Source organism: Chlorocebus sabaeus, chromosome 10 (assembly GCF_047675955.1).
Source record: "Chlorocebus sabaeus isolate Y175 chromosome 10, mChlSab1.0.hap1, whole genome shotgun sequence".
NCBI classification, from domain to species: Eukaryota; Metazoa; Chordata; class Mammalia; order Primates; family Cercopithecidae; genus Chlorocebus; species Chlorocebus sabaeus.
The window spans coordinates 120263694-120291495 of NC_132913.1; the positions used below are offsets into that span (position 1 = coordinate 120263694).

The 27802-nt window shown below is 36.5% G+C and overlaps 2 protein-coding genes across 10 annotated transcripts in view; one reads left to right on the top strand and one right to left on the bottom strand.

Annotated features, from left to right (window-relative positions):
* GIGYF2 (GRB10 interacting GYF protein 2) overlaps positions 1–27802 on the top strand; it is a 164361-nt gene that overhangs the window by 56255 nt on the left and 80304 nt on the right. For 7 of the 8 annotated variants that reach the window (XM_007966669.3, XM_007966672.3, XM_007966675.3 and 4 more), the window contains 3 exons: positions 4674–4785; positions 8949–9060; positions 9865–9905. In XM_007966669.3, the coding sequence (XP_007964860.3) occupies positions 4674–4785; positions 8949–9060; positions 9865–9905 (265 nt within the window). The remainder of the gene's footprint in view (positions 1–4673; positions 4786–8948; positions 9061–9864; positions 9906–27802) is intronic. The other variant, XM_073020140.1, reaches the window with a different exon arrangement.
* On the bottom strand, positions 16667–19785 carry KCNJ13 (potassium inwardly rectifying channel subfamily J member 13). 2 transcript variants are annotated; one of them, XM_007966667.3, is made up of 2 exons: positions 19326–19785; positions 16667–17289 (listed from the first exon to the last, which is right to left on the bottom strand). In XM_007966667.3, the coding sequence occupies exons 1-2, from the start codon at positions 19783–19785 to the stop codon at positions 16667–16669; spliced, it is 1083 nt and encodes a 360-aa protein (XP_007964858.3). The 2 variants fall into 2 exon arrangements, with proteins under 2 accessions (XP_007964858.3, XP_007964859.1); XM_007966668.3 differs by having other exon boundaries at positions 17126–17289; positions 19562–19785.

Below are 27802 nucleotides of genomic sequence, written 5' to 3' on the forward strand. Positions count from 1 at the left end.
GCTCACTGCAACATCTCCCTCCTGGGTTCAAGGGATTCTTGTGCTTCAGCGTCCCGAGTAGCTGGGATTACAGGCATATACCAACACACCTGGCTAATTTTTGTATTTTTAGTAGAGACAGGGTTTCATCATGTTGGTCAGGCTGGTCTCAAACTTCCTGAGCTCAAGTGAATCCTCCTGCCTTGGTCTCCCAAAGTCCTGGGATTACAGGCATGAGCCACCATGCCTGGCCACATTATGATTTTAAATACAAAAGCTAATTTTATGAGCTTCTTATACCAGTTTTATTCTTTTGTGATTATTCTTTTAATTTTTAGCTATTTATATATTATTTTTTAAAATTTCCTTTTATGTTTCTTTAAATGATTTCCTAGATGTCTTAGAGACTAAATGTGTCAGAAGAGGGAGAAGGACATGCTGCTACTAGTTACTAAAATGAGGTAGACTTTTATTCAACAGAATGAATAATTGAATTACCCAGAAACATCTTGTAACATTTTAAAGAAATTAATGTGTAGTAAGTACAGAAATCACTTGGAAAATCAAAAATTATTTTGCAGATGTTGCTTGGGATCTGTTGGTTAACTGCAGCTGACCAGTAATAGTTGGTTAACAATTTAGAGAAGAATAAAATTCAATATGCACTACACCTCTACACCAAAATTAGTTCTAGAACGACTAAAGGAGTGTGTTTAATTTTGTTCTTATGATGGAAATGTTTATCTTAAGGTCTGTATTCTGTGATCACAGCATCTTGATGCAAGGATTGGGAGGTTTTCACTGTAGCCACAGAAGATCATCAGGTCCGTTTTGAAGGCATTTAAAAATGGATTGTTTGGGATTTCCTGATGCATATTTGGTAGCCTTTATCATTTACCAAATATGTTGGAGTAGGACAGTGCTTAAAGATGGCAAAAAAGTCATCAAAAATTTGATGTTTGTCCTTTGAATGATCAGGCACCCCTTCAGAGATTAGTATTGACTAGATCTTCCTAGAGTTTTGTATACTTTTTCTTTTGGTACTCCTAGGGAGGTAAATACTTTAATAACTTAAAGCAGGCTTCTTGCTGCATGTCTTTTTCCTGAAGTTAACTGAATATACTAACATACTCATTATACTGACATACTCATTCTCCTTCTCCCTCAATGTATCTATGTATCAAATATACTGAGGAAGAAAATGCATTACTCCTGCAATTTAGGTAACTGTTACAAGACTGGTGTATTTTATTTATTTGACATCAAAGAAATTACTTTATTTATTCATTCTTGAATAGATAATACTTGTATGTATACATAACAAAATTCAGAAAGCACAAAATGAAAAGCAAGTCTGTGACTCACCCAAACTCTGCCACCTATTACTCTTCCTCAGAAATAACCACTATTTCCATTTTCTTGTATTCCCTTTCAGGGGTGCTTACGGTGTCTGCAACTATCTGTATTTCCCTTAAACACTGCTTCACACACACACACACACACACACACACACACACACACACAAATGGTAGCATGCTATGCACACAGTTCTATACTTGACAGCTTCTATTTATTTATTTATTTATTTATTTATTTATTTATTTATTGAGACGGAGTGTCACTCTATTGCCCAGGCTAGAGCGCGGTGGTGTGATCTTGGCTCACTGCAACCTCCACTTCTTGGGTTCACGTAATTCTTCTGCCTCAGCCTCCCGAGTAGCTGAGATTACAGACACCCGCCACCACGCCTGGCTAATTTTTGTATTTTTAGTAGAGATAGAGTTTCGCCATGTTGGTCAGGATGGCCCCGAACTCCTGACCTCAAGTGATCCACCTGCCTTGGCCTCCCAAGGTGATGGGATTACAGGCGTGTGCCACCATCCTCGGCTATTTTTGTAATTTTAGTGGAGATGGGGTTTTGCCATGTTGGCTATGCTGGTCTTGAACTTCTGGCCTCAAGTGATCCGCCTGCCTTGACCTCCCAAAGTGCTGGGATTACAGGTGTTAGCCACCGTGCCTGGCACTTTACAGTTTTAAGCTAAGCGTCTAAGAGGTCATGACATACTTACTTAGCTTTTAGTATGTATTAGACACTGTTGTAAGCACTTAACATTTAATGTGTTGAGTGCTTGCAGTGACCTGTGAGGTAGATAAAAATATCCCTATCTACATTATATAGATGAGGAAAATGAGGCACAGAGAAGTTGAGTGAGTTTAGGGGCCAGAATTCAGTCCCAGGGAGTTTGGCCTCTCCGTGTTCCTAATTACAAGTATGCTCCATATCCCTGTATATTAGGTTGACCACAGGGCATTGCAGTTTTTGTTATCATACAGTTCTGCCTAAGAAATAGAGTTGTGGCTGGGCACAGTGGCTCACGCCTGTAATCCCAGCACTTTGGGAGGCCGAGGTGGGCAGATCACAAAGTCAGGAGATCGAGACCATCCTGGCCAACGTGATGAAACCCCATTTATACTAAAAATAGAAAAAATTAGCCGGGCATGGTGGCATGCACCTGTAGTCCCAGCTACTCAGGAGGCTGAGCCAGGAGAATCGCTTGAACCTGGGAGGCGAAGGTTGCAGTGAGCTGAGATCGCGCCACTGCACTCCAGCCTGGATGACAAAGCGAGAAAGATTTGTTTCTTTCTTTCTTTTTTTTTTTTTTTTTTTAAATCAGCAGTATGGAATTTTACATGTGGAAGACCATTATTTTTAAATTAGGATTGGCTAATACGTAGATGGCTTCCATATTTTGCCTTTATAAACAGTACTGTAGTTAATGATCTTTCTATTTATGTTAGTTTTTACTTGGGTAAGAAGTAGAATTGTGTCGAAGGGGATGGACATTTAAATAATTTTTAGAAATTGCCTTCTAGAGAGGTTATACTAGTTTATACTTTCATCAGCAATGTATGAGAGTTTGTGAAAATATATGAGTTTGTCCCCACGTGTACAAATGGGTGCATTTGGGTTTTATATATGTGATAGTTTGGTTAATAGGTGTTCAACTGCATGGGATCCTAGCATACATAATGCAGTTAGCTCTGACCACCATTATTTCAATATTAGAGTATATTAATCTGGATTTTGGGACTTCATACTGTTGTTTAATTATAATAATACCCAGAGACATTATTCAGTACCCCACTGCTGACTTTATTCTAAAAGGTAAGTTAATATGTATGTTTCAATCAGCTTTCTTTTTTATTAAGTACATTTTATTATAGTTTGAAATAGAAATATAATTTTTGAGTTTGGTGTCTTTCTCTTATTTTTGGTTGTCAATTATATCTTAAGTCTTTAGTTTTGAAGTTACTTGATTATATAATTATATACCTATAAACTGAAAAAAAAATCTTATTTACACTGATAAAGTTCCTAAAACTTATTGAACAAATTGTTATGAATATTCTGAAAAAAGCAGCTAGGAGAAAATGACCTATTTATTACAACAAATTAAATAATGAAAGTAGAAGTTTTTTTTTTTTTTTAAACAATTAGATGTTGACTTCTTCAAAAGAAGGTGGTATAGACATTATATTTCAGTTGATTTTGAATCAAAATAGGAAGTCAGTGGAAACCAGTTTGGACTAAAATATTAGTTGAATTGCAAGATTCTTTTTTACCTTCTTTCTTTTTTTTTTTTTTTTTTTGAGACAGAGTCTTGCTCTGTCACCCAGACTAGAGTGCAATGGCGTGATCTCGGCTCACTGCAACCTCCGCCTCCTAGGTTCAAGCAGTTCTCCTGCCTCAGCCTCCCAAGTAGCTGGAATTACAGGCGCCCGCCACCGTGCGCGGCTAATTTTTGTATTTTCAGTAGAGACAGGGTTTCACCATCTTGCCCAGGCTAGTCTCGAACTCCTGACCTCGTGATCCACCCGACTTAGCCTCCCAAAGTGCTGAGATTACAGGCATGAGCCACCGTGCTTGGCCTTTTACCTCAACTCTTAAGCCTAAGGTTTTCTTTCTGCCAGGAGAACCCTTGGCTACAGACATACCAAAGGTGCACTTACTATCTCTTTGTACTTGACCCTATTCCAGATTGGCTGAAGTGCAAATGCAGGTTAATAACTGAGTGATTGGGTTTTACTTTAATTTATTAAGTATTCCCTTCATCTTCCCATTAATGTGTTATTTAGATGGTTGGTCTTATTTAGATCATTGGCTCTTTCCCAGTCACTTCTGATTCCTGTCATTCTATTGAATACTACTTGGAGTTGCTAATTCACATTGATGTGCAGAATGTGCTACCCTCGCATCAGACCTTTTGGTAACTCCCTTTCATTTTCACCTTTCACCAGTTAAAGGCTTACAGGACCCTTTCAAACTAGATCTCTTTTGTAAAATTTTCTGTATTTATTCTCTTGTGTATTTTCCCTATCTACTTCTGCATACATAGAGCATTTAGTTTGTTTGCTTGTTTCCTCATCAAACCTAGCATAGTGTAAGACACTGGTTGTCAATTTTGTTGATCTGAAATGTTAATTTGCAATTATCAGGTAAAGTCAAGTTTTGGATCATCTCGTATGTTGTGCAGTTATGGTTTTCCATTGCTAGTAGTTAAAATTAGATGCCATTTTATAGATGCAGTGGGAATGTGGGGAGAAGCAACATGTAGTTTTATCTATTTCATCCATTTTTTTCTTTCTTTTTTTCCTTTTTCTCTCTCTTTCTTTTTTTTTTTTTTTTTTGGCAGAGAAACTTTTCCATGTCTGTAAATAGTGCTGCTGTCCTGCGATTGACAGGACGAGGAGGAGGAGGAACAGTGGTGGGGGCTCCTAGAGGTCGAAGTTCTTCAAGAGGGCGAGGTGAGCTTTCATGTGAAAAAAGTAATAATGGAGGAGGAGGATAGAGAACTTACTTTTAAAATATTTTAATGCCTGATTTGATAAAAACTGTTCTTTGACATTAACTGCATACTAAATGGCCTGAACATTTATATTCAGAACCCTTTTTTTAAGGTATCTCCTCTATAATCCCTGATTTGCAACAGAGGAGTATAATTCTAGCTGTACAGATTTGAACATGAGGGATTCTAGACAGTCGCAGTTCACCCTGAGAATCCATGTTCCTCATCCATGTTCCATGTTCCTCATCCCCAGGGAGCCTTATACTTTGGGAGCCAACGCTTCCCGAAGTGACTTCACTATGGAAGCAGCACTGAAGTACCTGCAGTCCTCTGTGACAGTTTCTGTGTGAGGGGCGTGTGCCAAGAGCTTCTCCAGCCAGAGAGGGGCTTTAACAAAAACCGCCTCATCAGGACTAGGTCCTTTAGGGGTAGAACAAAAGATAATTCTGCCACATTCATTTATTTAACCTATAGTTTTACAGATTTATGTCTTGGAAAAATAGTTCTTATTTTGATATTACTCGTTTCTTTGATATCTGCCCCCTATTTTGGGTTTGCTGATACTCTCCTGTATGAGGACATTCTTAATATTTGTAATATAAATATTTGCTTAATCATTTTGCCCTTATGTTGACTAAATCATAACAGTGGTCTAAATACACCTTGTAATTTTCTCTAAGAGACGCTTTAGAAATGGAAGAATTGGATGTCTGCAATGAGTGAGACCATTTTCTCTGCATATTGTGCCACCAAGATTGGCATGATCATGAGTATAGAGTATTTAAATTCTTTATAAATAGAGTAATTTATCTACAGTCTTTCTAGAAAATGCATTCAATTGTGCATTCCTGGGAAGAGGTTTCTTTTAGTAGTCCACTCAGAATGTGGGAATCCAGGTGTGAAGTGTCTGATTCAAACTCTCCACTTGATTTACTAGCAGCTATTACCTAGTTGTGTTTTTTCCTACTGGCTTTATTTGTCCGTCTTTAGAGAGTGTTTTTTTTTTTTTTTAACCTGAGGAGAGGTTAGACTAATCTGTAAAACTTACAGGAAATACCTGTGCAACAAAATTTTGGGTGGTGGGATCTAGGCATGTGTGTGCTTCAAAAGCTCCACAGGCAATTCAGATTCATATACTGAATTAGGTTCCATTGGTCCAGAATTTGAGATCCATGCATCTTGGTGGCATGGTGGTGGTTTCGAGTTGGGACTGACCACTTATGGCTCTGGCCTGCTACTTGGGCGTTTCCTGTGTTTTTCCGCTGTGGGTTGGTGGCAAGGAGAGGTTGTACTTGGGCAACTTTGCCTCCGGTGCTTTTCAGGGTGAGCCAGGGAGAGATCGTCTTGATGAAGAAGTGTGAATAACACCGACTTTGTGTGCTGCAAATACCAACCAATCTCTAAACAGCACCCTCCCCCCCAATTACTTAATGGAGAAACAAGTGAATGATTGAATTTCTCCTTGCTTTTTGGTTTATGATTGAATTTCTCGTTGCTCTTTGGTCTCTTTGAAATGAAGGGTTATCACATTTGATAGAAGGCTTACATTCAGAATTTAATCAGGCTGTGTTAAAAAAGATAGATGTTGTGACATATGTAAGAAGACGTGACTTTTTTACATATTGATGTTGAAGAATGGCATGAAACTAGTCAAGTGACTGAACTGAGTTGGTGTGAAAAGTACTTTTAACATTATGTCAACCACCCGTTGAGATCATTCTTTTTAATGATCTCAGTAGCTCATTTTCTAAAACAAGGTTGTAATTATAATCTGTGGTATTGTGTTTTCCACTCATTACTTAATTTTAACTTCCTGGTTAAATAATGATTATTGTGGTTTTTCTTTGTATAGACAGAGTTAACATTAAATGATTATCTTGGCTGTTTGCAACTTTCGGAAACTTTGATGTGGAAATTGACTGATTTCCAGACTGCTAAATATCATGTACTAGTAAAATTTAAATAAACTTAAATAGGTGGTAAGAACAACATGAAACTGTCATCTTATTTTATTTGGTTAGGTTGTTTAAAAATAAAGCGGATTGGCACAACTCTCAACCATTGTCGTCTTCATTATTAAAAGGAAGTGTGTTTTAATTCCCAAAAAGAATAGGGTGAACTCTCAGTAGAACAGTTCTTTATTGGGTTTTACGATAGGTTCATCATGTTATATTTACTTCCTTATTCATATATGGGAACCACTCTATAGAAGAATAAAATTTTTTCAAGTTGGAAACCTTTAGAACCTGATCGTTGTAATACGTCCCACCATAAAGTTTTAGTATCATTAGCAGGGCCAGTGTCAGTGCTAGTCACAAGTGAGAACATATTTTATATGTGTTTTGCTTGTTTTTCTGGTAAGCTGGAGGCTATTTTTTATATTTGTGTGTTTCTGGAATAAAACATTTTCTTCAAGGTGATACAAGTGTAATGGCCTTCCTGAGAAAATCGCTTTCTCTAAAAGGCGAGGAGACTTTTGTCCCCATCCTTAAATCTTCCTGTAGAGGACAGGTGTTATATGACAATTTGTATTACATTATTTTAGGATCTTAAATACAGTGTATACATTTCCTGAAGGGGAGAAGTACTTAAACTGTAAGTTGACACAAGTGGAAGGGTAACTTTAAGATTATTATAGTTCCACCGTGCTTCTCACTTCCATTTGACAAATGAAAAAGTGGATACTTGGACTAGTCAAGAGGGTATCCATTGTTTCTAAGATTATCCACAAAATAATTTGGTGCCTTATTTTGATATTTCATAATATAGCCATATAAAAGTACAACTGTATTCTGAGTTAATTCTTAATAAATTACAAACAAGAAATAAAATACTGCATGGATATTTGAAGTAATTAGCTCAATTATATTTAGCTTTGGGATGCATTCATCAAGATCCATCATCATTTTTCTTTGGGTCATTGTGCACTGTGAGAAAAATTGAGCTAAGGACGATGGCTAAGATTTCACCTGGTTATAAATACATCCTTAGACCCCCCACCCCGCCTCCCCTCCTCTCATTTTCTCACCTGTGTATCGAATACAAATGTTTGTTGGGAAAACTGTACATAAAGTATAAAGCTAAAAAGCTGAAAGTGCATATGGTCTTCTGCCTCCAGACCTAACAATTGGATATATAACCTTCCTGACCCTAATGGTGCAGCTATATCATTTATATAAATGGGGTAATTTTTATATGCATTGTTCTTCAGTATGTTCTTGTTCTTGAACAGAATAATGTTGGTACTTAATCCACTGTGGCATAATTGTGTTCTACTGGATCGTTTTATCAGAATTTATATAGCTCATCCTTTATTGATTAGATTTCTAGTTTTTTTTTAAGTTACAGTGAACATCTTCATACATGTGTATTTGCATTTTTGTACAACTATTTCTATTAGGATAAATCCTAAGTAGAATTGTTGAGTCAAATGTCAATAGATCTGACCAAATTGCCTTCAGTAAAGGCCAGCTTACACTTGAACCACCCAAGAGAGCCTCTAAATCCCTGTACCCACACACTCTTACCAGCTTTGTTCGTTCAAGTTTAGTCCTGATACATTTCTTTTTAATCTCAAGATTTGGGTAAACTGTACCTTTGGTTACTATGGAATATACCCTGTATGGCGTTCATGAGATTTGATGGTTTTAGAACTGATCTATTAAGTTATCCTTTTTCTGGGATTAGATAAATTATTTTAACTTTTATGCTTGACTTTTTAACTTTAGCCCCTGTCTTCTTAAACTCTCTAAACCAAGATTTCTTTCATTTTTATGAAAATAAAACAGTAAAAAATTTAATCTACGGTAGTGTTTTATTGAACTTCTTAGAATTTCACTTTTCAACTTTTTGTTAAATAACTTAATGTTTATACTTTCTTGTTCAGGACTGGGTCTATTACATTATATTACTTTAGTTTTTTAACTTGTTTCTTTCAGCCTCTTGTGGTCTACCTACTTCAATGCCATTGTTGGTGTCACAAGTCAAGATCATCAGGCCTCCTTCAATATTTAAATGTAGATGTCCTGCTTTGTGTAGAGAGAACTTTACATGCTAATTTATAGTGGTGAATGTGTGCCACATGTTGACATCTATCATTTTTTTCTGTTTTCTTGTTTTCAGGTAGAGGCAGAGGTGAATGTGGTTTCTACCAAAGAAGTTTTGATGAAGTAGAGGGTGTTTTTGGTCGAGGAGGTGGCAGAGAAATGCATAGATCGCAGAGCTGGGAGGAAAGGTAATTAAAGGATCCACATATTGGCATAAAAATTTCTTGGCATATAAAAATCACTTATTTTGTGCTTTCTGCGGGGAGAAATGTTTTTGTACAGTTAAAGGGTTTCATTTTTAAAAATGCTCTTAAGTATTGAATATCAAGTTGTACGTTAGAAATTTTTAAATGATTCTTATTTAAAGGAAGAAGGATTCTAGATGGATAGGTTAATACATGAATGCCAGCATAGTTAATTTGATTTGGTATTTGATAGCAAATACTAAATTGTCATGTTATTGTTTGTTGGTATTAGTAAAAGTATCTTCTCTCTGTATTGTTTGTGACTTTATATGAAGTCTATCAAGATGAGTGGGAGCAATTGCACAAAGATGCATGTACAAGAATGTTCATTGTGATGATATTTATAATATAAAATAATTGGAAATAAGCCAAACATATTGATATTGCCCTTATATAGTTGTATATCCACAAAGTAGGATATTATATGAGCATTAGAGGTGTTTTTGAAAATATTTAATGATGTGGGAAAAGACATTCTAAGAGCAGTATCTAAAACTGTATACTATGTATCTAATAAAAAAATATTTTGGGTCAATAGAAACAGCTTTTGGTAGGTGAGGGGATAGATATTTTTCTTTTTATCTTTGTGCTTTTCTGTATTTTCCAAATATTAGGCAATAACTATGTATTTATTTGTTTTGTAATTTGAAGAAGAAATGCTTTTAGAAAAGTGGGAAAGTGAGTGTCACAGATAGGAAATCTATATCACTGTGAGACTTTGTTTGAAACTTATTTTTTATTTTCCAGGGGTGACAGACGTTTTGAAAAACCAGGACGAAAAGATGTAGGTAAGGTTCTTACCTACACACATAAGGATAAATTTATTAAAAATGGACTCAGTTACCTGCACCTCTCCAGTAGATGGGGCTGCAGCATTTCCTGCATTTAAACTTCCATGGTTATTTGAAGTCTCTGCTGCATGAAACCAGAGATGAATACAGCCATTAGGATTTACTTGACTTACTTGGTCTGTGTGTTCTTTGCAAGGCATATATTCTTTATTAAGGCCAGTTTGTGAACTAAAGACTCAAGTTAGGAAACAATCTACTAACTCTTTTTCTAGTGTCGATAGCATCTCACAGATGAGAAGAAATGGGGCAAATGCTAAAATCTTTGCTTTTGTATCAGAGAACAAAGGCCAAAACTATGAATGTTCTTAATTTACTAATTTATTCATCTGGACTTTTTGCTGTATAGTCCTTTTTTTTTCTTGTTTTGTGATGAGAACAAAAAAAATTAACTCAGATAAATTACAGTTAAGGTAACCACTGAAGAGGAACATAATAAAGGAACAGGATTTCATTGTTTATGATGAATTAATCATAATTTATATTTAAATTTGTATTTAAATATGTAATTTATATTTAAAGAATTTATACTGTTAAGATGAGCTACCTAACTGATTAAAGGTACTACCTTACAAACTACCAGTAGGTGTTAACATCTGAGAGAAAATAATGCCAATTCGTAATACCATGAATTGGTACTATGAAAATTATCATTACAAGTTCCAAATCCTGCAAGTGCTAAAAAAGTTCTCCAGAGCATGATTATAACTGATAATAGTAATCATTTCTTGTTTGTGGTTTTTTTGTTTTGTTTTGTTTTGTTTTTGGAGCAGAGTCTCAAAGGCTGGAGACTCTGTCGCCCAGGTTGGAGTGCAATGGTGTGGTCTCGGCTCACTGCAGCCTCTGCCTCCCGGGTTCAGGTGGTTCTCCTGCCTCAGCCTCCTGAGTAGTTGGGACTACAGGTGCGTGCCACCACACCTGGCTAATTTTTGTATTTTTAGTAGAGGTGGGGTTTCACTATGTTGGCCAGGCTGGTCTTGAACTCCTGACCTCACGATCCACCTGCCTCAGCCTCCAAAAATGCTGGGATTACAGGCATGAACCATCGTGCCCAGGCAGTGGTAAATATTTCTTGTAAACATATGTTAAATATGTAAATACCGTTCACAGACTGATTTGCAGATTGTTTTAAAAACTAAGTAATTATAACAGCTTTGTATCACTGTTTCTGTTAAAAACTTAAAGATATCAGTAATTAAAATTTCTCATTTATGAATGTGGCATTGGGAATACATAGTTGTATTTACATTAATGAAAACCATTAAGGCCCAGTGTGGTAGCTCATGCTTGTAATCCCAGTGCTTTGGGAGGCCACGGCTGGACAGCCTGGGCTACATGGTGAAACCCTGTCTCTACAAAAAAGTACAAAAATTAGACATGCATGGTGGCGTGTGCCTGTAGTCCCAGCTGCTTGGGAGGCCATCATGGGATGAGAGGATAGCTTGAGTCCAAGAGGTTGAGGCTGCAATGAGCCGTGATCACACCATTGCACTCTGTAGGCCAGGTGGCAGAGTGAAATCCTGTCCAAAAAAAAAAAAAAAATTAAAGGTGTATAGCATGAAGAAATTTGGAACAGACTAGGTGGATAGTTTATTGTTAGCTTTAACCGTTTTGTAGACTATTGGGTTAACATAATCATGGGGTGCTTGTCAAGACCTGTGCTCCCATCCTTGTCTGATTCAGTACTTTTGCCATGAATATGTAGAGGGGATGAGCTGTAGTTTAAAGAGTACAGGATTTGGAATCAGAAGATCATGGTTATTCTAAGCTCTCAGATCTCATTAGTCTTGTAATAAAATGAGTGATAATGCCTTACAGAATTTTTAGGATTATAGTAGTTCTCCCACTTTATTTGTGGGAGATACATTTCAAGACCCCCAGTGTCTTGAAATTTTCAGGGATACCTGAAACCCCTGAAACCACAGATAGTACTGAATCCCATAAATACTGTTTTTCTATACATGTATGCCTATGATAAAGTTTAATTTATAAATTAGGCACAGTAAGAGATTAACAGTAATAACTAATAAAATAGAACAATTATACTGTAATAAAAGTTATGTGAAGCCAGGCACAGTGGCTCACACCTGTAGTCCCAGAACTTTGGGAGGCTGAGGTGGGCGGATCACTTGAGATCAGGAGTTTGAGACCAGGTTGGCCAACATGGTGAAACCCTGACTCTTCTAAAAATATTTAAAAAATTAGCCAGGCGTGGTGGTGAGCACCTGTAATCCCAGCTACTGAGGGAGGGTGAGGCAGGGGAGTCGCTTGAACCCGGGAGGTGGAGGCTGCAGTGAGCTGAGATTGTGCCACTGCACTCCAGCATGGCTGACAAAGCAAGACTCTGTCTCCAAAAAAAAAAAAAAAAAAAGGGTATGTGAACGTAGTCTCTATCTCTTTCTCAAAGTACTATAATATTTTTGGATCACGATTGACCGTAGTTAACTGAAACTGTAAAGCAAAACTGTGGATAAGGCGGGATTACTGTAAATAAGAGCATATGAACTCATTCATTCAACAAATACTGAATTCCCACTTATGTGCTAGGTATAAAATATTTCTTTAGAGGATATTGTGATGTGCTGATCAGATTTTCTAATCATTCAGTATTGTAAGGGATAGCTATGGAGTGGAACAGTAAAGACATGGGATCAGAATCAAGGTGAATCAGGAGACCAAATGTAATCAAATGGGGAGTTTTAACAGCAGAAATGAAAAGTCTTATATAAGGAAATTACAGAATTTAAGGAGTGGCTGCATGTAAAAGCAGCCTCCTGTGGAAAGATTACAACCGTCTCAGTGACTCTGGGCTTCATGTTCATCAGCGGTGTGCTGATGTCCTCTCAGCCATGGGCAGTATTTCCTAAAGTGTCCTCAGTGAGTCAGATGATAGGCCCATTGTCTTTTATGTTGTCAAGGCAAGCCTAAGCATTGTGTTCACTTCTGGGACCACACCTTGAAAGGGTCCACACATTGGAGTAGGATGGCTGGGGCATTTGAAGCCTTGTGATGGGAGCTGTGTGAAGAAAATGGAGCTGTTTAGATAGGAGACAACATTGTGGACGGGGCAGAGTGGGGAGGAGGGCTTATAGGGTCACTGTCTATCAATACCTGCTTACTAATCATGATCATGTGAGTGAGGACTTAGACTTGATCTGTAAGAGTCTAAAGGGCAGAAAGAGGCTGACTGTTGGAAGGTTCAAGGAGGCAGATATTGGACACAATCTTAAAAGATCTAATAATTAGAGTTGTCTGAAAATGGCCTGGGTTGCCTTGGGAAAGTAGAGAGTTGCTAGAATAAGAATAGCCTGATTTTAACTATTCACACATATTCACACTTTGGTGGTTTGGAATGTTCAAGTTTAGTCATCGTTATTTGTGGTTTTCATATTTTAACTACATTAATCCAATGAGGGTAACTTTCTTAGCCACCCTCTATTAAAGGTAAAGGTTCTTTTCTTTACATCCCATTGGTATATATTTGAAAAGGCAGGTTCCATAAAACTAAACTGACATAAAGTATCTCTGAATATTAAGGATACTAACTTCTAGTTAGTATCTACTGTTATGTATTATAACTGCTAGTATACTAAAATATGGTAATTTCCACATGCATATATATTCTAATATGTCATCGTGACTTTGAATGCTTTTTGAAAAGATGCTCACTTCAGGTTAACTGTGCTAAAAATTCTGAGCTTTTAGTTTTTGGAAGTAATCCACTTTTGTTGACGATAATGTAGATCTTTATAAAACATTGTTCATAATTATATCTTACACTCTCCAAGAGTAGCAATACTAAACTAGTTTGTTCAGACACACTGATATGTTGATCAGTGTGAGATCAATATGAGTATATTGTGAGATGTCTGACGACATCACATTGAGACAGTTCGAGTACTGAAGGTTCCAGGATGATCTAATCTTTTTAAAATTAGGAATGATGCTTACCATGTATTTGCTTCTTATGAAAAGAGAAATGGATAGAATTACAGACATCTGGGTAAGAAGCTTACATAATCCCTGTGAACAACTGTAGGAGAATGTGAAGGTGAAAAAAGGTCTTTGATACTAGAGTTAGAATTCCTATTCAGTAGGAATTGATTGTGCACAGGGGGAGATCAGTTCTGGTGCTCATCTTGTGGTATAATAATGTAAGGGTGAAATAAAAGGATTATTAAAAAATAATCCAGATGATGTCAGTACACTCAGCCCAGTGTAATACGAATTAGTGTATTTTGGTATGAAATACTTGTTAATAGACATAGCAGTTTTTGGTTATAGACTCTTCTGGTACTTGGTAGTATGGGCTTGTACATACATAAAACTAGGCCCCTAAGATTTTTGGTAACTACATGTCTCCAGTTTGTTGGAATTGTCATGCTATCTTTATCAGTTTCCAAAGGAACGTTTAACGTTAGTTCCAAAGTGGTCTTCCTGATGATGTATGCAAGACTCCATGACCAAGCTCCCAGATGATCCAGGTTAGTGAGCTGCACATCCGGGAAGACAGAGCAGCCATTCCTACCTCCCAGTAATTTCCCGCCTTTTTCCTTTTACTTCATTTTCCTCAGAGGATAATGGTCTTTCTATAGAAAACCTAATCCTTAACCTAGAAACTATGATTTGAAATAAGTGAAAGAAACAACGAACAGTCCTCCCAGAAGCTTTCTATCTCCTGCAAAAAAGTTTTGGATCGTGTTTCTTATAGATTTATAAAATGTTTATTAAATAACAGTAGTTTACCAATAGTTTTTTTTTTTGGCATGTGTAGGGGAAGTCATATTTAGCTTTCAAATGCCAAATTTATGTGTAAACACTAAGTATAATACGAAACTCATTTGACTTGAATGGAACCTTAGATCCCAGGTTTTACTTATTCACTTATGTCACCCTGGGCAGCTTCACTTAACTAGCGAGAGTGTGATCTGTGTAATTAATGTAGTCCCTTTAGGAAAAAACATACCATGTAAGTCTTCAATACTACTTTATTTTCACAGATTAGGTGAATCTTGTTAATTTATTATAGAAATAAGAATTCTTGCTGTCTTTATATGTTACCGTAGTCTTGGGTTGGGAAAATCTGTTGGTCTGATTTCTACTTAAGAATGAATGTCTAAGATTTTCAAACAGCAAAAGTTCACAATAATTAAGTTTCTGTGTTCTTGATATTCTTCTGCTATTATCAGTCTTAGACCACTCCAGAGTTCTTCTTTATTTTCTTTTCCTTTCGGTCAAATAGTAGAAAAATGTGACTTGCTGCTGAGCCCTGCTCTTCACACCTGCTTGCCTTTACTCAGCTAGTATTTATTTCAAGAGATGATTCCTGCCTAGGTCATCACCAGTGGGGAAGGTTAATCTTTCATTTTTCCCACAGAAACCTGAATAAGGGAAATTTCAGAAAAGAACAGCCACAAATCTGTTTGAAACCTGATAGGGTGACTTTTGGTTTTTGTTTTGTTTAAGGACAGTTTCTGGTTTTTTTATTGAAATGAAAATCATGCAAATGATCATTTTAAACTGGACATAAGGGAAAGGGCTCGTTTTAGCATAGATAAAATAAAAAATGAAACAGGAAGCATAATTTTTATGGATTATTAGATTTAGAAAGAAATAATAGAGTTCATCTAGTCCAACCTCCTACTGATGAGTAAACACTCATTTTGTGTTTATAGAAAAAACTATTTGAAGTTGGAAACAGGAATTTGGGTTTGAAAATGCTTTGTTGCCTAATTATCTTTTGCTTTATCTACTGTAGATTTTTTTTCCCTACTCACTGAAGTTATATCTAAGTAAAGCTTTATATCTATAAAGACTTAAATATATTTTTGTATTTATGAATTAGAGCCTTCATGGTGTTTATATGATCAAATCAATCATACATAGGAGGGGAATGTTTTTACTTAGGTTGCTAGAAGTCATTTAGATGAATCACTGTTTGATTATTATGAAGACAGTTTTAAAGTAAATAAAATTTTGCATCTCCTTGCAATGCAAAATACCACCCTGCAGATTCCATTTGGGCTGGAGCTAATCTGATCACCTTTTGCCACAAATATATGAACATATGTATGTGTTTGGGTGTCATGTTGAAATGCTTTTAGGTTTATATATAAATCTGTACTTTGTTGCTTTTCTCGTTAATTTTTGTTCTTAGTTGTTAAAAATTAAGGAGGTAATACTTACTCAAGTTTCATAGTATAAAGAACCAAATGAACGATCTTTGTTGTCTTGAAAAAATCCCAGCTTTTAAAGGATATTCACTAAGTATAGTGAAGTCATCATTCCACCCAGGGAGCTAGGTTTGAAACTAAACTGTTGCTTCAATTTGCAGATGAAAATGAGAGATTAATGGTTGATTTTCTTGGAGTTCAGTTGTGTTAAACTTCACTGTCCATTTTGCCTTCGTTACTAGTATCATACTACATTCTTATAAATTCACCAGCAACATTTCTGTATAAGTGTCTGTCAAGTTGAGTTACGTTGATTTCAGCAGGTAACAAACTTTGTAATACAGAGTGTTATATTTCCAGAATGTGTATTGTTAGCTCAGCCATTTTTATGTGGGCGTAGGCATGATTACCATGATGTAATCAGAGAGCTGTAATTAGCATTGAAAAAAGAAAACATAAGATACAGTGAAGAAAAAGTAGCTGCATAACTGGCTGGGTGTATTTAATACATTAAAAAATGGATAAGTCTTATTCTGTCAGTCCTGTTTCAGAGATCTGAAAATTGTCAATGCTTTGTCCATTGATGCGGATATCCAGGTCAGTCCTGTTTGGGCTTTTAGAAACCAGAGGAGTTGGAAATTCAGGGACAGTCTTGTCAAAATTCTCCATCTTGATTTGATATTCACCTTTGGAACCTCGGGTCAACAGAGATGCAAAACAGTGATGTAACATGATCTCAGAGGGTAGGTAGGATGTCCTCCTTTGGCATATTTCTCCAGTGCCCTCCTGCATTGCTGAAAGGAATACAACTAATTCAAAGTGGGAAGGATTTTCATGCTGGAGCAGAGTAGCCAGAGGACTTGATGGTGTAATGGAGTGATAGTAGGTTAGTGGAAAGATAAAGAATGGACATTCCTCAGAACTGATGCCATCAAGGTGGAAATCTACACTGGTCTGGTAGAGTTTGCCATTTTCTCTTTCCTGATAGAGTACAGCTGAGACCCGGACACTGGTTAGAGGGCTAGGTCGGGTGTTGGCCACTTGGAAGATAAGATTAGGTTTGCCATCTGTGTGAGCTACTACTGCCATGTCAGTAAAGCGAATTGAGAAAGCTCGATTTTTTGGCCGGGCAATCTTCGCCACAAAGGCACCTAAATAAGAAATTATTGAATTTTTTTTAGCATGAAGACTTTAAACATCAATACTTTTTCTGAATGAGAAGGGCATATCAACTATTTACACATTTCTTGGTGTCATGCCTTTCAGTGGGTCAGGAATTGAAGTCATTGTTAATTTGGTTAGTCTTATTTGCCTGAAGCATTTTTCAAAGTATATTTCTGTTTAAAAACCATGATTTCAAAATGAATAAGCAGAATGATTTTGTTACAGAGAAATGTAAAACTTCGTCCTCTAGTGTCTTACCAAGTCAAAGAAGTGGTCACTTCCTATATTCCTGCCTGTGCTTAAGAAAAAGTAATAGAAAATAAATGCAACTTGGCTACAGCCAGATTAAGTTGAAGTAGAGACTAGGTTCAGAGTAGAATGATTTGGGATGGAGAGGGGACCAGTAGAATGAATGATATTTTGGCTGGGCACGGTGGCTAACGCCTGTAATCCCAGCACTTTGGGAGGCTGAGGTGGGCGGGTCACTTGAGGTCAGGAGTTTGAGACTAGCCTGGCCAACATGATGAAACCCTCTCTCTACTAAAAATAGAAAAATTAGCTGGGTCTGGTGGCGCATGCCTGTAATCCAGCTACTCAGGAGGCTGAGGCAGGAGATTGCAGAGAGCCAAGTTTGTACTGTACAACTGCACTCCAGCCTGGGCAACAGAGCAAGACTCCATCTCAAAAAAAAAGAAAAAAAAAAAAGAGGGATACTTTGAAGAATTTTTAAACTTTGAAACGTACCTTTTCTGGGGCAAGGGAGGACTGACTATCAGGTAATTTCAGTGCACCTTTCAGGTGTATCTTCCTTGTACCCTAAGCTATAGATAAGAGTTTCTTAATCAGTTTTGTGCCACAGATTTTGTTGACAGGCTGTTGGTAAGGTCTAAGAAGTAAGTACTTATCAGAATTACGTTTTAAGTGCTTAAAATATAAAAGAAACCAAATTATTGAAATTCAGTTGAACATTTAAGAAATGATACTATAGTACCATATGTACCTTACTGATACATTAAATAACAGTCTAGTGGTGGGTTTATTACTGTGATTTTGAAGTATTCTGGTTTGATATGACAAAATATTTATGATTTCTGTTTGAATCAAAGCTAGTAATACTGCTGATGATACTGTTTTTTGTTGCCTGTAGGAAATGCCAAGTTTCAATTAGTGGTTTGTGCCAAGAGATATAAGTTTTTCCCATCTAAGTTTATAAACCCCCTTAATTGTATCCAAAGAACTGACCCAGTGTAGGAACTCTTGTTGTAGAAGTTTGTGATTTGCGGGTTATAGAGCTGGTTGGTAGCACATTGGGATTTCATTCCAGATCATTCTGCATATGGCCCAATGCTTACCTTCTCAGATTATTATTGAATAGTATATTAAAGCCAAGTTTTCTTTTAAAAGTATGTATGTCACATAAAAGGGGCACTAGTCCTTCTTTAAAGGAAAGAGTTTTCTGTGTTCATGAGCAAAATTTCATAATCTTTGTGGACATATTTCCAGTGCATTTTGCTAAGAATGTGTGTACGTAACTTGTTCTCTAATATATAATGCTGACTGTGGTGTTCTGGGCTCACTGGCATGAAGTAAATGTTGAAAAGATGAACTCATAGGAGGGAATTCTAGCCCAGTGAAGAAAAAAAAACAAATTCCTGTGCTAGGTAAAATGACTGTCAAAATATGTATTGAATGTATTTATTCATTTGACAAAATGATTAGCTTCAGTGAAAACCTTTTAAACCTTTTGTTAATTTTTTTTTATATAGGATATTTCTGCAGTTTAGTGTCATACTGATCTCTTTTTTCTTGAGTAGTTCCAGTAAGTAAAATTTCGGTGTTGAGACAGGTTCCTAATGCATTTCTCCTATTTTTTTTGGCTCTAAACTGTTTCTTTTCTATCTTAGACGTTACCTGCTATTAATATAGATAAATTATTCTGTAACAGTATTACTTATAACTGACTATACCCTTTCCAAACACCTGTATTTTTTTTTTTTTTTTTTAAGAACAAAGACAAAATTACCTGTGATAAAAGCCTCTAGCATGAGGCCTAGGAGCATTTGTATGGCAAGTAAGGCGATTGCACTTGGACAGTCACCACTGGGGAACATGGTACCATAACCAATTGTGAGTTGTGTCTCCAGGGAGAAGGAGAATGCAGCTGTGAAACTGGTGATATACTTGACACAGATAGTGTGGTTTTCAGGTGGGGCATCATGATCTAGTTCCAGATCACCATTCATCTCAGCTAGAACATACCAGAGCACTGCAAAGACAAGCCAGTGGACAACAAAAGAAGCAGAAAAGACCAACATCATCCAGCGCCAGCGCATGTCCATTAGGATTCCCCAAGCATCTCGAAGATATGCAAGACCTCTTTGAGCGCCATCCATTTGAAGTGTGCTGTGGCCATCCTTGGTGACCATCCTCCGGTATCTTTGACTTAGGAGGGGAGCAATAACTTTGCAATTACTGCTGTCCATTTCAGGCTGTATTTCTCTGAAATCAAGAGTAAATTAGTAAGCTCTTAACTGTTTTACAGTTAATGTTTGTGAATTTGGAGACCTTATGCACTTTCTGCTTTCTTGGGAGTGCTTCTCTAACCACAACTTTGCCAACTCTCTCGCTTTTCTCTTTATGTAAGGGGGCATTTCCTAAGTCATTCATTGGGGAGCTAATTGTGTGTTACCTTAAAATATCTCTTCCATTGTTTCTTTGAATGACTGTTAAGACATTGTTTAACATTTAAACATTTTCTAAGTATATTTTAAAATTCCTGTGGGTAGAGATTATATACCCCTGTGTCCTCCTTGCACAAGTCCAGGTGTCAAGCATTTATTGATTTGACCAAATATTATGTGTAAAGACTGGCATTTCATAGTTAATTTATAATTATGCATTATTCATAATTAAAAGGGGTATGTTTAAATATGTAAGTGTTCTTCTGTGTAAATAGTTAGAAGTCATTTGGAAGCTTATTTTTAAACTATCTGCAAATCTTTTGAAGCCAGATTTAGTGCTAGGACAAGGCTTGCATTTGTGGTAAGCATTTAGAGGTCTGTGGTTCTAATGTATGCCTTATAATTAGCCTATTCAGAGTTTGATTTATTGATTTGTATTTTTAGAGGCAGAGTCTTGCTCTGTCTCCTAGGCTGGAGTGCAGTGGCACAATCATAGCTCACTGTAACCTCGGCTGATTTTTAAAATTTTAATTTTTGTTGGTACTGGGTCTCAATATATTGCCTAGGCTGATCTTGAACTCCTGTTCTCAAGCCTTCCTCCCACTTCAGCCTTCCAAAGCGCTGGGTTTACAAGGTTGAGCTACCACACCTGGCCTTGTTTATAGTTTTATGATTAGGCTTTATTTGTTTTTGTCATTTTGCAACCATGTTCGTGGATTCTTTCTGTCCTGGATGATAGATTGCTGTCTTTTTGCATATTCTAGGCTCTGTTTAGATTGTGGTGTAGAAAGAGAATTGTTTTCTTGGCAAAATAAGAAATTTCAGGTAGACGTTTCTAGATAGCATTAGCTTTAAAGGTAAGTAAACCAGAAGAAAAAGTTTTAAGAGTTTAATGAACTAAAATAATCATTAAGGGGTTAAATAAGGATTTTAAAAAGATAAAATTAGTATAATTAATTTTCTGCTGCAAACAGTTTTCAGCAGTGGTTATCCTTTTCTCAAGGTGGTGAGTAGAAATCTAACGTATGCCTTCCTTGTAATCATCCTTGCGTATAAGAAAGGTGTCTTAAGACTTTAGTGTAGCAGTTATCAGGAACAGAACAGGAAATGCAGCTTTGCTTCCCTTGAGTGAGCCTCTCTTCTTTGCTACAATCCAGGACTATGAGTTTATATTTGACTCTCCTTTGCTTCTTCCTTCAGAGGTAGATACCCTTGAGAGTGCTACATACCCACTTCCTGCCTTTTAATGGGGCTTAGGAAGGGCACTACAAATGTGTGGAACTAGGTTGTTGCTTGGGTTTCCTAGTTCCTGTATCTAGGGACTTTGGGGCTTTAGAGGCTGCCTTTCTGTGTTGTTGGAATTGGATATTGGCCAGCTGGGTATATACAACTTTCTTCTTTTGCTCTGAGGTAACTTAACATTTATTGGTGATTAACTAGAGACATTTTCTTGTATTTTCTTCAGATTTGAGCTGATGAAACACTGGGATGATTTATTTATTTAGATTAGATGGCGATTTCAGTTTCATGATAGACTTTAAAAAGTCTTAGTGCATTAATGTTTTATAGCTTATGACCCTAACAAGTTGTCATAATCTTTTAGTGTATTATTTTTTCTTGGCATAGCTACTTAATGACCCTTATTTTGTTGGATTATTTTTAAATAATCTAACCTGATCTCTATGCTTTGGAAACAACAACAACAAAATCTTCATAGGCACTGTGATAACTGCTTTCATACTGTATTATCTCTTAATTCTTTGGTATCTCAACTAGATAGCTGTTGTTCCCATTTTCAGGTGAAGTCACTGGTGCTCAGACAGATAAAAGAAATTTACACAAGGCAAATTGGAGCTTTGGATTATTTGGATGATTCAAGTTTAGCTAACTTCAAAACCAGTTATTTTTTTTTTAACTGCAGGAAGCGTTTGGTGAAATAAGTCTTTCCACAAATGATTGGTATTGCATTCTCAAGATAGTCTTTGACAGCCAAATTTCTCGCACCTTTAGTAGATGCCTTTCTTGCCCCTATAACTGTCTCAAGTATCTATATTAAACTATTGTTAACTTTATTCATGATTCTTATGATAGTAATGATTAATAATATTAGCTAATATATATATTGTTTAGCATGTGCCAGGAGTCATACCAAATGCTTCATATGTACAAACTGATGTGAAGCCAGTGGCCAGTGTCTGGCACAGAGTAAGCTCTCAGTAAAGTATTAGTTGCTTTATTGTTATTAAAAATGTGTCTGGCTCGCAGCACTTTGGGAGACCAAGACAGGAGGATTGCTTGAGTCCAGGAGTTTGAGACCAGCCTAGGCAACGTAGTGAGACTTTGTCTCTCTTTAAAGAAAAAAAAAACGTGTCTTAGGTTTCACAGTAATAGAATAAGTACCATTGGTAGTCCCATTTTACAGATAATGAAAGTGAGGAACCAGGCATGGTGGCTCATGCCTGTAATGCTAGCACTTTGGGAGGCTAAGGTGGGAGGATTGCTTGAGGTCGGGAATTCAAGACCAATCTGGCCAACATAGCGAGACCCTGTCTCTAAAAAAAAAAAAAAAAAGAAGGAAAATGAGGTAGTAAATGGTGGAGATGAATCCCATATATTCTGAGTTCAGAGTTAGTGCCATATTGCCTCCAAAACAGACATTTGACCCTGCTTAGCTTTTGTAAATAATACTGTTTCATTTGATTAGTTTTGTTCAAGAGCCACTCCAGAATATTTGTTTTTCAGTAATGTTGGTTAGGTTCAGACCTATTATTTGTAGGTTAAAAATAGATTTTCAGTGAGGAAAGACTTCTTTCAAGACTTGAAGATTATTACAGTCTGAATTATTAGATAGTCTAGTTGTGTTTTGCACATCAGTAAAATTAAAGCAATGTAGAGAGGAGAGTTATGACATAACATTGCCAAGTTTATATTTTGCCAGATGAGAAGACAATTTTAGAAGTATAATGCTGTCATAAATAAAATTATGATGACATAATAAAAGATTTTGACACTTGGAAGAAGGATATAACAATGAAAGGATATTTGGTTGCCTTCAAAATGGTGGGTGAACAACTTTGTCACTCTCCACTGTTGTTGCTTCCTGTCTGTGTGAAAATGCCTGTCATGCTCCTGGACACTGGTGCTTGTTCCACATGTGGAGTTACTCTCCTACTGAATGCTGCGAAATGCTTAGTGTTTCACAGAAGCTTGAGGAAGATAAAGCTGCATGATTCTTTTTTATTTTCAACCTACTTTATGAAAGTTCTAAAATTCCTTGCTTAGAGAGAGCGTTTCTGTGTAGACTATAACTAACAAAATTCATCATTCTCATTTGGGCTTTTTCAGGACTGTTGTTACTTCTTACCTACAACTTTTGTAGCACTGTTACTCTAGGCTCTTTACAATTTTATTTTATTTTTCTCTTGCAACTAAATACATGGAAAAACCTGTGAACAGGGAAGTCAAAAGGCTAATAATCAGAATAGTTAAGCAGCATTTTTTTTTTTTTAACCTAAGACTGCTGGATTTGATTTGGATTGTGCTGGCAAGTGGAGTAGTATAGAGAAGGAAGATTGATTTCTAATTCCCACTTAACCAATTACCCTGAATAACTATTCTCCTACAGTCAGTGTGGTTTAGTGTAGAGAATGCAGGATAAGGGGATATGGCCTTCAGGCTCTGGCACTGTTGGTTACATAGCTGTGTTATTTTGGGCAAACCACTCAATCCCCTTTGCCTGGCATCCTTAGATTAAAACAAAGAAAGTGAAAAAAGAGGGAATTATGGTAATAAGATTTCTTAAAGCTCTACAGACTTATGTAAACAAACATATTTCCACTTCCTACAACGGATACAAGTTTCCTATATGATTTCTTTTATTTCTGTATAGCTTGATGTCTGCTTGTATGGTTTAAAAAATTATATTATTGTTACCTGATATTTAAGTCTCATCAACTGATCCCAATAGAAAGTGGAGTGGAAGGTTGGGAAGGTTTGCTTCTATTGCCGTGTGTGGGCTATAAAATATTTGCCCATTTATAAATTATTTGGAGGAAAAATAGTACCTATTTAAAAATGATAGGCAGCTTAACTGATCATCAAAATTCATTCTACTCATTGGGTTGTAGCACTTACAATTATGTCTTTTCTGTTGCCATGATATCAAAAAGTATAGTTCATACTAAGGAGCCAAGATAAAGGCTATAACTAACAAACATTAAATGAACATGGTATTACTATGTATTTGTTCACGTCTGGTGTAAATACTTGATATTGAAAGTCTTATAATGATTTCTCCTGCCCTCCATAATTAGGGCAAACACTATGAGTTCTAACCCTATTATATAAGCTCAGAGATTCTATTTTACTTTCTTAATTGCAGAAGTTTCTACTAATTTCAGCAATAATTCCATGCTTAAAAACTTACAATTAGGATACTCATCACTTTCTTCTTAGATTAAAGAAATAAAAACAAAGTGGCTTATTCTTTTGGCATTTGTTTTTTTATGCTCATTTTGAGTTTTTGAAATTCCTTCCAAAAGAAAAAGACTTTTTCTCAAGCCACTGAATTTTTTTTTTCTAAGGCCTTTATCCTCTACTGGTATATTATAATAGAAAATAGTGTACACTTAAAACAGTTAAGAAGAAAATATCTAGTAATGCATTCAATATGGCTGTTATTCCATTTTTAAAATTTAAGGAAAAAGAATATAGAAATCTTACTATTCTACCCTATAGATAATGTCCTTGTTTTAAAAATCTATTGGAAGTAATCTAGCTCTGTTCCTATTTGCCAGTCAATTTCTTTCCCTGTTTCCCATAAGGAAAGAAATAAGAGTGGATATTATTGCATGTACTCACCAGTTCTTTTGCTGGGTCAGCCTTTGTGCCAAGGTAGGTCTTAAGGAAATTTATAGAGTCTGCCTTTTTGATCAGATAATTTCAATCTACAAGTCTAGTTTGTAGGTTATCTTCTTGGACTGATTTCACAGCTTACATTCCTGTGTTTATAATGTTGTGGGGGCTGGTTTCAGCTGAAGTTGATGTGATTGGTCACTTAGCCTGCAGGGGGGCCAATTAGCTCTGATCATGTGGAAAAGAATGCTGGTTTGTTAGGAGGTCTTTCTTTACCCAACACAAACCTTAACAACTCTGGAGAAAGCCTCCAGAACTGACTTGGAGAAGGGGTGCATTTTTTCCCTCTAATCAGGACCGGTCTTTAGTAAGTTTGCATAATCTTACTTAAGAGTTTATTTGAAAGTTCAAAGGGATGAAATTCCCTGCAAGATTTATTTTCAGCCGTCTTTCCTTATATAGCATGTTGAAGTGTGAGATACTTCCTTTACTAATCTTTTTTCTTTTTTTTTCCACCATGTGTTTGGGGAAGATTTATTTGGATAAAGACTTATTGGCATAAATTAATGCATTGATGTTCTTAGTTTTCTTCTCATGTGTCATCAGAATGGCTACCATTAGTTCCAGAACTAGTAATATAGATAATTTAGTTATCTGAAATCTTTTATTTTTTTGGCTAGGAAACAAACTTTTTTTTTTTTTTTAAGGCTGTATGCAAAGACCTTGAATAGGAATAAAATTAATTGTTCTGCACCTGACACTTTAAAAAATACACACCTGTGTGAAAGAACTGAAGAATTTTCTTACGGCTTATTTTAGTGATGTTTAGGAGATGTTTCCCTGATCAGTGTGATGAAGTATAGTATTAATAAAACATAGTGTACAATGTACAGAAAATGTAACACAACACTGAAATAGCGTTTAGCTGGAAAATGTGATCCAGCTTGTCAGAATCCTGAAACGTGCTGTGGTATGGCTTTGTGCAATGCCTTAGTGAACAGTACTTTTCTCCTCCTCCGTTAGCTGCTGATTTTAAAACTTTGACCAGACCTCAGATCACATGTAAGAGGATCTGAGAAACAAAGACTGTGATTGTTCAAAGTAAAATCTTGGAAGGCCTGCTGGGAAAATTATTAATGTAGACTAATATAATGCTACTTAGAAAGTGAAATCCGCCTTTGTAGAATCCTCTCCGTCCCGCCCCCCCCAATTTAAAAAATATATTAATTCCTTCTTTGTTTTATTAATACCAAATACTTCAACACAAGTTCAGACACAGCATTTAGAAATACTGACCTTCAGAACTAGGGAAGGTAAAGTATAAAGAAGGGATTTGTGGTGTGATGCTCATTCCCTGCTTGCACTGGTAGAAATTACAATGTATATCAATTCCCAGCTAACTAATTGAAGAAAAACAGAACAACACAACAAAAAAATACTAGAACAAGTATAGCATAATCCTGCTTATAGGAAGCAGAAGCACTTGAGTGTATCTGTCATGTGTTTTGAATATACATTATATATTTTTTATTTTCATTTTTTTAGACATAGAGTCTTGCTGTGTCACCCAGGCTGGAGTGCAGTGGTGTGATCACAGCTCACTGCAGCCTCGACCTCCCAGGCTCAAGTGATCCTCCCACCTAATCCCCCACCCCTGTAGTAATGCCACCACATCTGGCTAATTTTTTATTTTTTGTAGAGGCAGGGTCTTGCTGTGTTGTCTAGGCTGGTCTTGAACTCCTGGGCTCAAGCTGTTCTCTCAGTGCAGCCTCCCAAAGTCCTGGGATTACAGGCATGAGCCACTTCACCTGACCTGAGAATACACATTATAGTGGGCAAGACAGATAAGGATTTTATTAAACTTAAAAGTCTTTTTCCATAGTATACTTGGTTTCAATATATTGAGACAAAAATGATTTGGCAAAATGATCTTCAATTAAGAAGGAAATGTCTTTAAGTGAAGCTTTCTAATTTCTGGATTTCTACAATTTGAAAGTCTTGCTATGGTCTATAAACAGTGATTCCTAACTGCTAACTGTGAATATTATAGACCAGCTCTGAAGTGCCCACTCAGGAGCATAGCACTCCCATTACAATAGCCTGAGCACTTAAAGTCATTTCTGGTTGAAGTTACCAGGTTAGCTGGTGTAGGGGAAAGAGAAGACCTTCTCTCTTCCTTTTGAAGGTTTGAATAATTGAGTCCAAAATATAAACCAACAGTAGGTAGACTTAACAGAAGAAAAACAGTTTACGTGCTTATGCACAAGAGTCCCACAAAACGTGAGACTCGAGGAAGGACCAGATAATTGAAGTTCTTATAGCATTGGAATAGGGATATGGAGGTCCTGGGGTAAGGTATTGACACGCTATGGGAAAATGAGGGGAGGAAATGTATGATGAACAAAAGTCGTCAAGTTGAGACAAAGTCTTTCAGGTATTAAAAATTAACTTGAGGAAGGTTGTTACTGGACCTTTTAATCTCTTATGTGATAAGGTTAATCTTCCCTGATTGATGAACTTCTAGGGAGGGGACAAAGGCATTTTTTGAGTTCAAGGGGCATCAGAGAAGGCCCCTCCCTGTACTTGCTGCTCCTCAAGTTCTCTCAGTTTGCAGTAATGAGCATACCAAAGCAGCATATTTTGGGGTGGTGTTTCCTGGGGCTCCTTCACTGAGATGACACGGATATTGGCACAGATGATATGCCACCTTCACCCAAAAACTCATGGTCCTTCCCATCTAGACAATTTGTTATTTCTGTTGTAGCTGTTTTACAGTAAGGTAATTGGAGATGGCTCTAAAACATTTCTTCTGTGAATGAACATAAATGCTAAATACCTGTTCATAGATTGATGGATTGTGTCTCCAAAATTATAATGATTAAATTAAGCAAGGTACCAAGACCAGGTAAATTATTCTATATTACATCTAGTCCTCTGTCCCTAAAGACATTTGATTTTCTTTCCG

Excerpts from the sequence above, each read along its gene's own strand:
- KCNJ13 (XM_007966667.3), bottom strand. The coding sequence starts at position 19,785 with ATGGACAGCAGTAATTGCAAAGTTATTGCTCCCCTCCTAAGTCAAAGA. Across the intron at positions 17,290-19,325 it reads GCTAGAGGCTTTTATCACAG|GTGCCTTTGTGGCGAAGATT; the intron begins GTAATTTTGTCT and ends TTTCTTATTTAG.